The sequence below is a fragment of the Orcinus orca genome, chromosome 6, assembly GCF_937001465.1.
Source record: "Orcinus orca chromosome 6, mOrcOrc1.1, whole genome shotgun sequence".
Taxonomy (NCBI): Eukaryota; Metazoa; Chordata; class Mammalia; order Artiodactyla; family Delphinidae; genus Orcinus; species Orcinus orca.
Window position 1 is genome coordinate 109,466,941 of NC_064564.1, and position 15,288 is coordinate 109,482,228.

The 15,288-nt window shown below is 38.2% G+C and overlaps 1 protein-coding gene across 5 annotated transcripts in view; it reads right to left on the reverse strand.

Annotated features, from left to right (window-relative positions):
- The window catches only part of DENND1A (DENN domain containing 1A), a 541,841-nt gene that overhangs the window by 394,813 nt on the left and 131,740 nt on the right, over positions 1-15,288 (reverse strand). For 4 of the 5 annotated variants that reach the window (XM_033427225.2, XM_033427223.2, XM_049711433.1 and 1 more), the window contains exon 3: positions 259-302. The exons of the other annotated variant lie outside the window; for it this stretch is intronic. In XM_033427225.2, coding sequence (XP_033283116.2) covers positions 259-302 — 44 coding nt within the window. The remainder of the gene's footprint in view (positions 1-258; positions 303-15,288) is intronic. 5 annotated transcript variants of the gene reach the window in all.

Here is a 15,288-nt window from a genome sequence, read left to right on the forward strand (position 1 = left end):
AATAAAAAGTAAAATTTGTGATAGGTTTTCTTCCTTACTTTCTGTGCATTTTTCCCCTGAAGGTAACACCCCAAATCTAGCACCAATATTTTCGATCCTACTTCAATATGTTTTACTTTTTGTCTTGGGTTCCTAATTACTGTTTCTCTTCCGTTCTAAAAATTCATTTATCTCTTTCAGTAAAAAGAACAGTAATAATATGTTGAACGACTCTGAAATAAATTTTGTCATGTAAAAAATTAATTACGCATTCCGAACCTGGTCACTGTAGTCCTCCGGGAATTGCCTCTGCACCTCAGGATCTGTAAATAATTGACAGATAATATTAATTGGCTTTGGATTAGTGAGCAAGCAGAGGATCACACATTAATATTTGATCAGAAGATGATAGCAGCCCTGGCAGGGGATCCAAGGGGGGCAGCTGAGGCTGCTATGTTGATGAGCACAAGGAAGGACTCGGCAAGGCACTCCCATTACCCTCCTCCAGAAATATAAAAAAGAAAAATTTTAAAGACCTGATACTACTGTTAACTTTAGACTATTACCTAATGCAAAATATTTTGCCAGCTGCAAATTGCCCTCGATATATTTTTCCAGAGAAAGTCAATCGGAAACCTGCCTGACTTTTCTTATCAGAGGCCTCCTTTTCATAGTTACAGATGTGGGCTTGATAAACCACCTTAAAGGCCAGTTTCAGATCTTGTGTGTGTTTGGGCGGGGTGGGGTGGGGGAGAGGGCAGGGTGGAGGGAAGGATCAGATAAGAATTCTTTCAAGGAACAAATGCAAAACTCCCTGCTTTTAAAACTAAAATATATCCTTCTCAAAATACTCATGGTCTCTTGAAAATAGATTAAGTTTTCTTCAAAAGAAAACAATACACTTTTAGCTTGTCAGAGTTAACAAAATATCATGATATGAGATATTATGTTCTAACATAATTAGACTTGCTCAGAAACTAAAAATACATAGGTGAAGATATCGTTCATGACCATCTGTTTAAAATAGAATTAGGAAAGGGGTCACTTGATTCTTCAATCATAATTGCAAGATAATCCAATGGCATCGTCTGTAAGTCAATACAGAAGTGTACTAATTAAAAGCTATTAGCACTCCACTTGCTATTGATTAGGAAAACATTCAATCTTTTCTAATAAGAGAGAGATCTGGTTCCTCAGAGACACATTAAGAAGAGTGATCAGAATAATATCTATTTGAGAAATCATGTATCAATGCAAAAGGCTGTGGAAAAGCACAATATTTGAAGGTCCCCAACCACAGTGATCACAATATATACTACTCAGTTTTCATATATATCCTTTAAAATACCAGTTTACTTCTCCATGAAAGTGAATCCATGTAAAAGTTAAAGCCCTCCATGCCACAAGATAAAAATGCGGTTAATTGTTCTGCAGTTAAAGAATCAAAAAGGGAGAAAATAATGGGCCTATTCACAAACTACATTTAAATCTTAGGAATATCAGTTTTCAAGTCATTGAAGTCAATGGATATTATTTTTCAAAACTCAAGACTAATAACAAAAGTAGGAATATTCAAAAGGTCACACCAAATGAAGATCTTCCCAAAATGGGTGGTGCAGAAAAGTTGAAACTATCTGTAGATTACTTTGGCTCTTGAAGTGTCTTCTGGTTGACTTTCTTTACCCTCATCTTCAAATACTAGGAAGAGACCAATGACATGTCTAGACTGGGACTAGTAGAATTCTGGCATAATCCCTCCTGCAGTATCTTGCAGGGTTGCCCTGGTAAGTCAGAGGAAGTAGCTGTTGCTTCTATTCTCTCTGGCCTAAAGGGCTGAAACCACACAAAGACTTGGCCCTCTTGTGACAGGAGGCCAGAGGGCGCTAATGGTGTGGCATGAAAAGCACTAGGTCTAGGCGGGGGAATTGGGGGCGGGCCAGCAGGATGCAAAGAGACAGCTAGGAGCCCAGCAAACCTCTAAAAGTGTACTGTGGGTTTGGGGTAGAGGATCCAAAAAGAGGGCAGTGGCTGTGATTCCTAACACATATGTAAATGACTTTGTTCAGCAAAATAACTGGTATTTTAGGATTTAAAATTTGGTACTGAGACCTGCCCCCACCCCCCACAAAAATGCAGCTCTAAGTCCCTGAGGGACACAGTAAAACAGAGGCTGGAAAAGCTGCAAAATAATCTAAGGCTTATTTTTTTTTTCTTCCAGTTGTCATGTGGTTAACAATTACTCTTTACCCAGAAAACTTCACACAGAAATGACTCACATATAAATCTTTAATATCAGGTCCTCTTTCCTGCAATAGTTTGCTTCTTGGGAACTACAAAATACCAATGGAAATAAAGAGGGAATAAAACCAAAGACTATTTTTTTTTTTTTTTTTTTTTTGCTGTATGCGGGCCTCTCACTATTGTGGCCTCTCCCATTGTGGAGCACAGGCTCCGGATGCACAGGCTCAGCGGCCATGGCTCACGGGCCCAGCCGCTCCGCGGCATGTGGGATCTTCCTGGACCGGGGCACGAACCCGTGTCTCCTGCATCGGCAGGCGGACTCTCAACCACTGCGCCACCAGGGAAGCCCCAAAGACTATTTTTTATCACCATTTTCTGAGGGGATGAATATCAGAAACCAAAATTTGTGGTATATTCTCCAATTTAAAAAAATGTTTCTTGCTTGTAAGTGGGAAAGGAAAGGTCTTTAAATCTCTTTAACGAACTAAACCAACTGTTAACAAGAAACTACATTAATAATTAACTTGTCATTTTTAAAATGTATTTTATTCATATATACAACATAGAATTGAAAAAAGAGAAGGAAAATAGGTGAAAAGAAAAATCAATTTGTTTTAATACACTGAAGGTAAAGATGACCATGGAACCCCAAGATGGGGGTCATTCAAACCATCATATCACCCTAAACACTGCCTCAGTGGTAGGCAACATCAACTAAACACCTTCATCAACTAAATCCCTTCAACTGCCCTAAGACTACCCCTAGAGTGAGATTCCCAGATTTTAACAAAATCATGTTCCAAGATAATACATGGATTATTATTTACTATGATTCAAGCATAAAGCTTTTGATTCCCTTTCTTTAAGGCCCTGAGATTTACAAAAGCAAACTTCATGGGTCTTTAACACTCTCAAAAGCAACATCAAAAAAAAAAAAAGGCAATGCTTTTTAAAACCAAAGCCCAACCTATATAAAGTTCCATTCAATTAGCTCAAAGATCCAGTCTGATAGTTAACAAAACTATGAAAGCCATTTTGTAAAAATTAACACAAAAACTAAAAATAATTTGTATGAATTTTCTTTAAATGTCTATTTTGCACAGGAGGCTGAAATCATGTTTCACATTGAGTCGATCATAATGCCATAATGTCACCAAAATATCGACATTGGAAACATCTGAGTTAAAAAGGTCCAAATACAATCTGCTTTTCTCAAGCAACACAACACCCGCCTTACTAACAGTTTCAGCATGGCACATGTACAAAACCTAGCACCCTGCAGTTCAGCAAACCGCCTTTAAATTTTCTGTCTGGCAGCAATCCACTTTCGTGTCTGTATGTTTTTACAAGTACTCTATGTATTTCATTGCATCAGCTGCATTTCTTTGAGTTTTAAATGGTCTGGTAACATTTTATGAAATGTTCTATATCTTTATATGGAAAATAACATACACTGAAAAACTGTGCATCGATCTAATATTTATATATCTATTTCTTTACCCACTATCCAATACTATAATTGCTAATGCTCCAAAACTTCTTCTCACATTCATACCCTCACTGCCAAATACAGTGTCACCAAACAGCTAACTTTCAACACAAAAATCTGCAGATGAGAGTACTACCATGGAAAAAAGTAACATAACAATTTGTTTAGGCAATTGGCAGTAAGAATACAGTTATCAGCATATGTCAAGCTTTCTCTCTAAGAACTGTCCCTCTGACAGAAAACTAAGAACATATAGTAATGCATTACCCTTCTTTCTCAGAAACTTTCTCCAGGTTCAAGTAATAGATTCTTAAAAAATTAAAAATCAACTTCATCATCTCCCAGGAAAATACAATCTTTTTGTTATAAAGTATTTAAAATATCTTGCTAGCAAGATGTATGGTATAGAAAAGTCCACACATGACTTAACCACATAAGGCTAAAAGAGACAGCTGGCTCTAGAACAAGGTTTCGCATTATGTCAATCTGACCAGCCAGTACCTTCTCCGAGCACTGCAACCATGCAAGAGGCTGACCCCACACAGACACATGTGCACCACTTCCACTGGAGGTCACAAAAGCATTTCTATACTTAAAACAGACATTTCACAGTACAGGACTCCCAACAGCACAGTCTCATTCAGGCACAGAACATGACCATGCTTAAAAGCCTGTGTCTTGACAACAAAAAAAACAAAAACCAAAAACCAAAAAAAAACTGATCTCAGAACAAACGCCTTACTTTTTTTTTTTTAAAGAAAAGCTAGTTTTCTTCAATCTCAATAGTCCATGTTTTCTACTCTTTTACTACAACATACTTTTAAATCTTTAAGACATACCAGATTGCCACAGGATGTTTAATTAATAGAATAAGAGTTTGGGCAAGACTTACTGGAAAGGCACTATAAATTATTTTACACAGGATCCAAAAAACCTTGAGTTCTGCCTTAGGCTTAAAGTTTCTAGAAAACGTGGTAGACAGATCTTTTACAACAGAAATGCAAGATAATTCATAAAAGTACTGTGCTTATGTATGAGGACTCATTTGTAGATTGGTAACTAATAAGCATACAAACACACACACCTTACCAAATTATTTTCCCGTTTTTCTCTGTCACACTAATGACTGACTCCATTTGAAGGGTCAAGGCATGACACTTTAACTGATTATTGAAAGATACACTGACTTCATTTTCTGTGAAAGCTGTCAAATGTTAGTCTTATATAACTGGAGCTCTTTTAAGAAATATAAGGGAAACTGCAAATATAGCCATTAACATGGGAATCTACACTGCTTTCACTTTTAGCATGCTAGGTATCAAGGCAGAAAACATTACATTTAATGCCTACTAAATTTATCCAGTCATTATCTCTAGGATATTTCAGTCAATAAGAGACAAAATACTGAACACATTTAAAGCTTACAATGATAAAAATCTGCTCCTTAAAAGTGAGACTTTAAAATTAGCTATAGGACTTCCCTGGTGGCCCAGTGGTTAAGAATCCGCCTGCCAATGCAGGGGACATGGGTTTGAGCCCTGGTTTGGGAAAATACCTCATGCCGCGGAGCAACTAAGCCCGTGGGTCACAACTACTGAGCCTGCGCTCTAGAGCCCACAAGCCACAACTACTGAGCCCACGTGCTGCAACTACTGAAGACCGTGCACCTAGAGCCCGTGCGCCGCAACAAAGAGAAGCCACCGTAATGAGAAGCCCACTCACTGCAATGAAGAGTAGCCCCTGCTCGCCACAACTAGAGAAAGCCCGCACGCAGCAACGAAGACCCAATGCAGCCAAAAATAAATAAATAAATGTATTAAAAAATAAAATAAAATGGTTATGATGATAAATGTTATGATAGTAAATTTTTAAAAAATAAAAAAACTTTTAAAAATAAAATTAGCTATAAACAACATAATCTCATTGTTCAATTTCATGGAGTTTAAGATACTATCTTCCTCTCCCCAAAAACCATAAATGTTAATCCCAGCTGTAATCAGATTTAATTTTCCAGATGAGAAGATGGGAATATGCTGCAAATGGGTAATAGCCCATTACACTGCTCTTTCCCTAATGACATTTTCAATTTTTATATATTAAAAATGTAGACCCTCAGAAAACAGTCCAAGAAGTTGTACATTTTGAGGACAAACTCAATCTTCCTCCAAACACACTTAAAAATAAACTTTCTTTTAATCTTCAAGAAGAAAAGTTAATTTTTTGTATAATGTAGAATTAAAGTTTCTTGACAGTACGATTGCAAACTGGACTGCACTAAACTAATAAAGAGCTTCAAGGACACTACCTATTAAATGTTATAGCTATAAAAAGTCAGCTTTGCTTACTTTATATTATAAAATACTTGAACCATTAATACAATTATTCTAGTAAATTATTTCATTTATGATAGTTAAAATTCACTTATTAAAAAATATTTTTGGAAAGAATATTTCACATAGTAAAATAAAACAAAACAAAAAAAAACACATTTTCCTTTTCCATGACAATAAAACAAAATGGTTTATGTTGTCTTTTTTTAAATTTTTTTAAATTGAAAATTACTCATTTCAAAAAAATTACTGATTCCAAAATGCAGGTTTTATTCTGAAATTACAAAGGAGTATACTTCACTAATTTTTAAAAAATCATCTCAAAGTACTTTAAATGAAGTACTGCATGCACAAATGGAATTTCTTACTTTAAAAATCTATTCTAGGTATAACCTTTTTGCTATAAAACATGAAGACTGTAAGACATAAAAACTTTGAGTCATCACCAATTTTAAACCATGTTTCTATTCTAGCCTTTCCCCTCAACACTGGCATTTAAAATACATTCAAATACTACTTCACAGCAATCAGCCTGACAAACACAGGAACAGTTCACCATCTACAGCTATAATGAAAATCCAAACAGCATTATTCAGTAAAGGAGAGCACAACCCACCTCAGTATGGCAAGCAATGGAACCATTCGTGTGCCAGATTCCTCCTCAAACTAACATATTCTGCCTTTCAGATACATCCTGCTCTGATGTGACTATTTATGAATAAACAGTGGACACTGACCTATTGTTTTCAGTTGTTGGAGTTATGAATATAGTACAGTTACCAGTTAAGTGAACCAACAAGTACTAAATGCATCAGCTGTTCTACAAATAATGAGTCCATTGACTTTACGCAGTAAAATCTACAGTTTCATCTTTCTTCCTAGAGAATGCTGATAGCTTTTGACCAGTAAATAAATGCCACTACTTACTGATAATTTGAAATATTTCTCATAATCAATTTCACCTACAGGAAATATACATCTGATCATTAACCAAACCTTTGCTGCATAAACCCAAAAATCAAACCTAAGTCAAATTCCAAAGGGAGATTTTAAATGGAAAAGAGAGGGTGTGCTGGAAGGGAAAAAAAAAATCAAAAGAACATGCTCACTTACACTTACCTTTTTCCCTACTGAATATACTAGTTTTCAACTTTCATTATTATTTAAGTATTTAGGGTTTCTTACATTGGTTCAAAGTTTGGAACACTAATCCATAAAAATCTATCAAACTGATAAATACTGATGAAGGTTTTTAATGGTTATAATCTCGGGCTTCCATTTAATTTCTCTATGAGTTAAGATTAGTTTTACTCCACCTTTTTGAATAAGTACCGTAAGTATAAAATTTTTATTCCAATGTGAATAATTACTTCAGACTTAACCTGAAGAACAGCTATGCCCTTTATGTACCACAAAAGTGATATCACTGCATATGGTCTTCATTAATAGATATATCACATTTGTCAAATTTGGTGAAAAGAGATAATTAACCTACTCAAATACAACTATTGACTGAGTACCCCCTATGTGCCAGGCACTATAATAGGCATTTTACATTAAATATCTGATTTTATCTTCATGACAAACCTATGATATTGGGACTATCACAATCAATTTTATCATAGTTAAAGAAAGCATAGGTTATCACTAGCCCAAAGTTAGAAAGTTAGTATTTATACACAGCATGAATACTCTGATGTGACTGGCCCAGTTGATGAATAAGCCATAGTCTTTGCTCTCCGGGAGTTTACAGTCTAACTCTAATAGAGAATACAAAGAATTAAACAAGCAATCATCACAGGGCCTGGTAGGGATTAGCAGAGGGGCACTGAGCCTAGTCCTGGCCGAGACAGAAAAAGCTTCAGGGAAGAAGTGGCAGAGCCAGGTGTAGAGCCCAGGACTACACCAGGGTTCATGTCATACCACCACACGCCCCTTCTGAACAGCCTAGTGAATAAGTATTTTGTGAGTCCAGGGCCCACGTTTTACTTAGCTTTGTCTCCTACAAAATGTCTTGCCGATTATATATACCCAACAGATACGCTGGCATAACAGAATAAATAGAATAGAATAAAATAAATTCATTAAATACCCTGTCTCTCCAAATGGATGAAAGGCCAATTTCAAAACATCCAATTGAAAAGAAGCCTTTGAATGCTACAGGCTTCCTAAAGATACACTGGCTTATAGTAGGTGCACAATAAATATTAGTTGTTATTATATTATTTAACCCCAGTGGAGAAATAAGCAAGCACTATAAATTAGATGGCTACAGATGTATAGGTGTGCCTCAAATTGGAAATACATGTGCTCCTGAAATAAACTTTTAAAAGCCCAATTAAAAATTTCCCATGGCCTGCTATTAGTTACTTAGAAATGTTATAACTTTATCAGAAACTGATTTTCTCTCCATCATCAATGGTTCAAAAATCCTTAGATACAGTTTATTTGCCTCCTGGCATCTGTTTGCTAATGATGTGTAAACATCAAACGCACTAGGGACTCTCCCAGACTTACCGAAACCCTGAGGTGAATCTTTGTATAAATTGAAGGACCTTTCTGCTAATTCCTTTGCTTTCTAAACTTGCATTCTGGATTTCGGAAACAGAGTTTCATTAAAGATTTTTGCAGTAATAATTATAATGCTATCAGCTACCACTTACTGAATGCCTAGATATATCAGTCGTTGCCAGAGGGAGTTTATCATCTTATTTAATCCTAAAAACAACTCCACCAGGTAGTAGATGTATCCTTATTTTATAAATAGGAAAAGTGAGGCTCACTAAGAACAAATTCAGAGTTAAGTAACAGAGCTGGGATTCAGCCTAGAATTATCAGACTCCTAAGAGTCCAACACTGGTTTTCCTTTTCGGCTTTATTTATTTATGTCCTCCTGTTGATCTGTCTTCTAGTCATTATTGTGACTCAACAATAAGAATACATCTGGACAAATAACTAAAACATGTTGTCATGAAACAGGCCTAACAGATTATGAATGAGAGCTTTCCAATTTCTCTATTTAAATTTCTTTGCCAAGTTCAGGATATAAATAAAATGACTCCAAAGTAACTAGCACTCAATTCAACTAGTAAATACAGTATTTCAAAGATAAATTCGTATTAAAAAACTTAAGAGTAATTTTGAAAGCTAGAGGTTATCCTTGTATCATCTATGAAAAAAGTCATTGGCTAAACAGAATGAATAAGAACACAGAAAAAATGTTTTCCTGTGTAAGAAAATGCATTTCCAAGTACCTCTAAACCACACTGAGAACTAAGGCCAAACTAGTACATACAGCATAGATAAAGCTGACACCCCAGCAAGGGAAACATGCTATGCCCGTCAACCAGAAGACTCTTATACCAAATTCCACCTCTCTTCCCCGGAGAAACAAGCCATTGTTGGCTAGTTGTTATCTGTATCATTAGAGAAGCAATACTTACATCCTTTATCACTTTTGTGTGTGTGCATGGTAAAATATACATAACATAAAATTTGCCATTTTAACCATTAAGAGTATATTTCAGGGACTTCCCTGGTGGCACAGTGGTTAAGAATCCGCCTGCCAATGCAGGTGAAACGGGTTCAATCCCTGGTCCGGGAAGCAACTAAGCCGCGGGGCAACTAAGCCCATGCGCCACAATTACTGAAGCCAGCGCTCTAGAGCCCATGCTCCACAACAAGAGAAGCCATCGCAATGAGAAGCCCGTGCACCGCAACGAAGAGTAGCCCCCGCTCACTGCAACTAGAGGAAGACCTTGCGCAGCAACGAAGACCCAACGCAGCCAAAAATAAACAAACAAATAAAGAGAGTACACTTCAGTGGCATTAAGCATATTCACATTATTGTACAACCATCACCACCATCCATTTCCAAAACTTTTTCATCTTCCCCAGCTGAAACTCTGACCCCATTAAAAAACTCCCCATTGTTCCCTCCCTCCCCACAGCCCCTGGTAACCACCATGCTTCTTTCTGCCTCTATGAATTTAACTACTTGAAGTACATCATGCTAGTGGAGTCACACAATATTTGTCCTTCTGTGACTGGCTTATTTCACTTGGCTCATCACTTGGCTTCAAGGCTCATCCATGTTGTAGAATGTGTCAGACTTTCCTTTCTTTTTAAGGCTGAATAATATTCCATTGTATGTACATGTCACATCTTGTTTATCCACTCATCTATCTATGGGCACAAGTTTCTTTTATCTTCTTGCTATCGTGAATAATGCTGCTATGAACATGGGTATACAGATATTTGTTTGAATTCCTGCGTTCACTTCTTTTGGATATTTATCCAGATGTGGAAGTGCTGGATCAGATGGCAATTCTACATTTAATTCTTCTGAGGACCTATATCACTTCTGATATGTTTTAAGACCTTTATGTTATTAAAAAGCTAGAATCCTTAGCCTAGCCGTTAAGACCAACCCACCCCATTTCATCTCTATCTCTTAAAAATAAATCCCCAAATCTAGACTGCCTGATCAATTCACTTTCCCACAAAACTTGACATGCTTTGCTCATCTTTCTCCTCTTTTCACATCTAAATCAGATGCTTCCAAAACATGCTGTTAGGCATCAGAATTTATAAATGTAGCCAAATATATATTCTTATATGAATTAACATTCAATCACCCTAGTACTTAAAAAAAATTAAAAAACAAGGAACCATGTCCTCTGTCAAAAGTGCAATGAATTTTACATGTAGCTGGTAAAGGAACAGCAAAACTGGCACATTCACTTACACTGCTCCCCGACTCAAGAAGCTCCTTTACTTGCTTTCTAGCACTCATGCTCAGCCGGCAGCAAAATTCTCAACCTCTTCGAAGTTCCCTTCGCATTATCACATTCTTACTGTGGCCAAAAGCTGGCTTCCTCTGCAGCCCTCTCAAGTGGTGAAACGTTTCCTCTCCACCCCTCCTCAGACTGGCCTGGAGGTGGGGTAGGTGGCCTCTGCTCCTTGCTGACACTTCCAGAACTTTCTCCCTCATTTTCCAAAACCCCAGATTTCAGCCTCAAGTCACCAGACTACACCCCACTCCCCACTCTGCTGTCATCTACTGATCCCAGGGTCACTCCTCATTCCTTGAATCTTATGGATCCTGGTGCACTGCCCCTCACTCTACCACTACTCCCACCACGATCCTACCGATTTTACTACATATTCACATAGATGATCTTTCTAAATCCTGGAATTCTTGATTCCTTGGCCTCCTCCTCACCAAGGAACTTGCCCTCTACCCAGTCTCAGCTACTCACTACCATGGTCATACCCAAACTCTACAGTTACCAATAACTGAAACCCCCTCAATAATCACAATTTCAAGTACCTCAGTCTCCAACCATGATCTACCTCCTTTCCTCCCAGTTCATTCCCTATAGCATTCCAACTTCATTCTTCAGTCCCACAGAGACATTCACTCTATCAATCTTTTCTCTGCCCTTCATCCACCTCGGGTCTACACTATCCTCCTTACCTAGCTTAAATTCTATTTTGTAACTGTTCCTTTACATACATCCTTGACTCTTCATGCCTCTCTTACTTTGTTGTCCTCCCTTGGCAAAACCACAATCCTTGTTAAATCCAGCTATCTACCTGCACCGCAACAAGAGAAGCCACCACAATGTGCCTGACTGTGGCTGAAGAAAACCACACAACTGTGCTGACTAATCTAACTTTAAATCTGGATTACTCACTGTAAGAGAGCTTTAATGCAACTTAGTAATTATACCACATTTTCCTTAAGTCATTACTCTCTCACTCTCCTTAGTGACTATTTCATACTTTCTCCTCTCCCATCAGACCTCCAACTTTCCCCAACCTCAACTGCCACCATTTATCTTACTTGCCCCTTCACTGAGAAAACCGAGCGATCAGAAGAGAGCTCTCACAAGCTCCCTCCACCACTCTACCACTAGTTATCTCCAACCCCACAGACCTGCCTTCATCCCATTACCATGAAGTACTGTTCATGTCCCTTGCAAAGGCCCCTCCTCCACTTGTGAGCTAGGATCCCATCTCCTCTCAGCAACTCAGTCATTGCTCTACCAATTCTCTTGTTCTATTAATTTTACCTCTCTGCTAGATCTTTCCCATCAGCATGCAAACAAACTGTTATTTCTACAAATATTTTTTAAAAGGTCAAGCCCACCTCCCCACCATGGCTACCACCCCATTTCTCTCATTCTCTTTAAAGCTATATTCCTCAAAATAGTATCTATACTCACTGTCACCAATTCCTGTCCTCCTACTCTCTGGAACCTATGCCAACCAAGCTTTCAACTCAGCACTTCTCTGAAACGACTCATATACCAATGACCTTCTTACTGTTGACATCAACTATTAATCCTCAGTCCTCATCTTACTTGACCTTTAGCACCACTGACACCCTTGATTGCTTCCTCCTCCTTGAACCACTTTCATTATTTATTTATTTATTTATTTATTTATTTATTTATGGCTGTGTTGGGTCTTCATTGCTGCGCGCGGGCTTTCTCTAGTTGTGGCGAGCGAGGGCTACTCTTCTTTATGGTGCGCAGGCTTCTCACTGTGATGGCTTCTCTTGTTGCAGAGCATGGGCTCTACGCGCACAGGCTTCAGTAGTTGTGGCATGTGGGCTCAGTAGTTGTGGCTCACAGGCTCTAGAGCATAGGCTCAGTAGTTGTGGTGCACGGGCTTAGTTGCTCTGCGGCATGCGGGATCTTCCTGGACCAGGGCTCGAACCTGAGTCCCCTGCACTGGCAGGCGGACTGAACCACTTTCTTCATGTAGCTTCCAGAGCATCCCACTTCCCTATCTCACTGCTGCTCCTTGGGCTTCTCGTTGACCTCTTCCTACTGAAGAGCCCCAGAGTTTAGTCCTTGCACTTCTTCACTTTTTCTTCTTGATGTCCTCCTTTGCTGGTCTCTTTCAGTTTCATCACTTCAAATACAAATATGCACTGTCAACTTTATATTTCTCCAGCTCAGACCTCTCCCAACTCCAGACTCATTTAACTGTCTACTCAACACCTCCACTCGGATGTCTAACAGACATCTCAAATTTAACATGTCCATAACTGAACTCCTGATCTTTCCCTCACATTCAGATCCAATCTGTCAGCCAATCCTGTCAACTAAATCTTCAAAATATATTCAAATTCTGACCATTTCTCTCTACCTCCTCCACTACCACTCTGGTTTAAGTCACCATCACTTCCCTCTTGGATTACCACAACAGTCTCCTGAAAGGTTTCCCTGCTTCTGCTTCTGATTCCTTATAGACTCTTCTTGAAACAGCAGCCACAGTAATTCTGTTCAACCTAAGCCAGGTCCTCTTATGACTTCCCTTCACCAGCAATTCTCTGACCTCACTTCCTAATATTCTCCCCTCCTAATTCTGTTCCAGCCAAGCTGGTCTATTTGTTGTCCTCAAACATGCAAGCCATGCTTCCACTTCATGACCTTTGCCCTTGCCATTCACTCTGTCAGATAAACATCAAGGAATGAAGCATGTCCTACAAGTCTTCATTCACAAGTTACTTTCCCAGTGTGGTCTTCCCCAATCACCTTATTTAAAATTATAATTTTTCCCTACCCCCGCCATGCCATAGTCTCTTTTCCTGAGTTATTTTTCTCCTTAGCACATTTTACCACCCAACATACTATATACTGTCTTATTATGTTTTGCCTTACTGCTATGTATGATTTAAAATGGAAGGGATTTTTGCCTTTTTTGTTCACTACTCTATCCCCAGAACCTGGAATAAAGCCTAGCAAATAAATACTGAATGAATGAAAGAGGGAATGAAGGAAGGGAACAAAAAATTCAACTACTCCTTCTGGCAAATAATTTGGTAATATATTTCCAAAGCATGTGTGTGTATGTATATACACGTAATGTATTATTTACATCATATATGTTCTATATATTATATATATGTTATTATTACATTATGTTACTGTTACTATTATTACTACTACTTTTACATTACTATTTTGACACCTCTTATAATCTCCCTCTATGGGCCCTCCAGTATTAGAGAGGTGTTGGGCTAAAAATTATCTCTTACAGGATCCTGCAACTAGGATACCAGGTGTGAATCAGGTTCTGCCTATCAGATCCACCTGGTGAGACTTGAAATCAGCACAGGCAAGTGGGGAGCCAGGAGGTAACATGAAGAATCTACTTTTCTGATGCAGAACTAGCAGGAATGGCATGATGGCTCTGGAGGCACAACCCTGATGGAGACTTCCTGAGCCCAGAGGGCAAAGGTGGGAATATCCTGGGGCTGACATTTGGGGTGACAGATTCCAGATTCCCCCAGCTTCCTGACATGGCAGAGGTAGTAGTTCTCTTGGTGTGTTACTTCTGTAGTGTTTCTCTGCAAGTTATTCCTAGAGATTCAGCCTAAAGCCTGTTCTTCCACCCTTTCCAATTACTCTGTAAGAATTCTCTGTATTCAATCCTTTTTCTGATAGAGTAGTTTCTCTTATTTTCAACTGGACTTTGACTGATACACATCTCGTGTATACCTCTGTCCTGTATTTATCACACTGGACTGTAATCTTCCATTTACTACTGACCTTCCCTACCTAACCCTAGCTTTCTTGACGGAACCACTTTTAACTATCTTTGAATCCTCTATACCTAGAACAATATCTGACTCATAGCACACAGTCATTTTTTTAGTAAGCTTTTAGACAGTTGCAATAGCCATTATAACATGAGAAAGATTTGGCATGAATATTAAAGTGCTGGACTGGGAATCAGCAGGCCTAGATTCTGCCACTATGTGATCATTAATAAGTCTCTGAACCTGAATTCTCTCAAATACAAACTGAAATTTTTTACTAAACGATGTTTCTTGACTCTTAAATTCTATGATTCTATGATCTAAAATCCTTAGACAACTCATTGCTTTGGTAAGACATCCATGCCTTTAAGTAACCTTTAAAGCAGAGTGGCCCTGAGGAAAGCACTTCTTTCTGGTTTTCCCTGTGGCCAACCACCCTACAGAGTAAATAAGACTCTCACAAGCGACAGAAAACAATTCTAAAGTCCTTTCAATGAAGCAAAATTCTAAATTTAAGCAGCATGGCTACTTTAATATCATTCTACTTATGATTTTTTAATTAAGGATTTAGGAAATCTGAACACTAAAATAAATATTCCCCGTTAAGAAGCAATTAACTCAATAATTATCCTAAACCAGACCTACACACTTGACACAACAATGAGAATTTTGAAGACTCCACTCATCCTCTC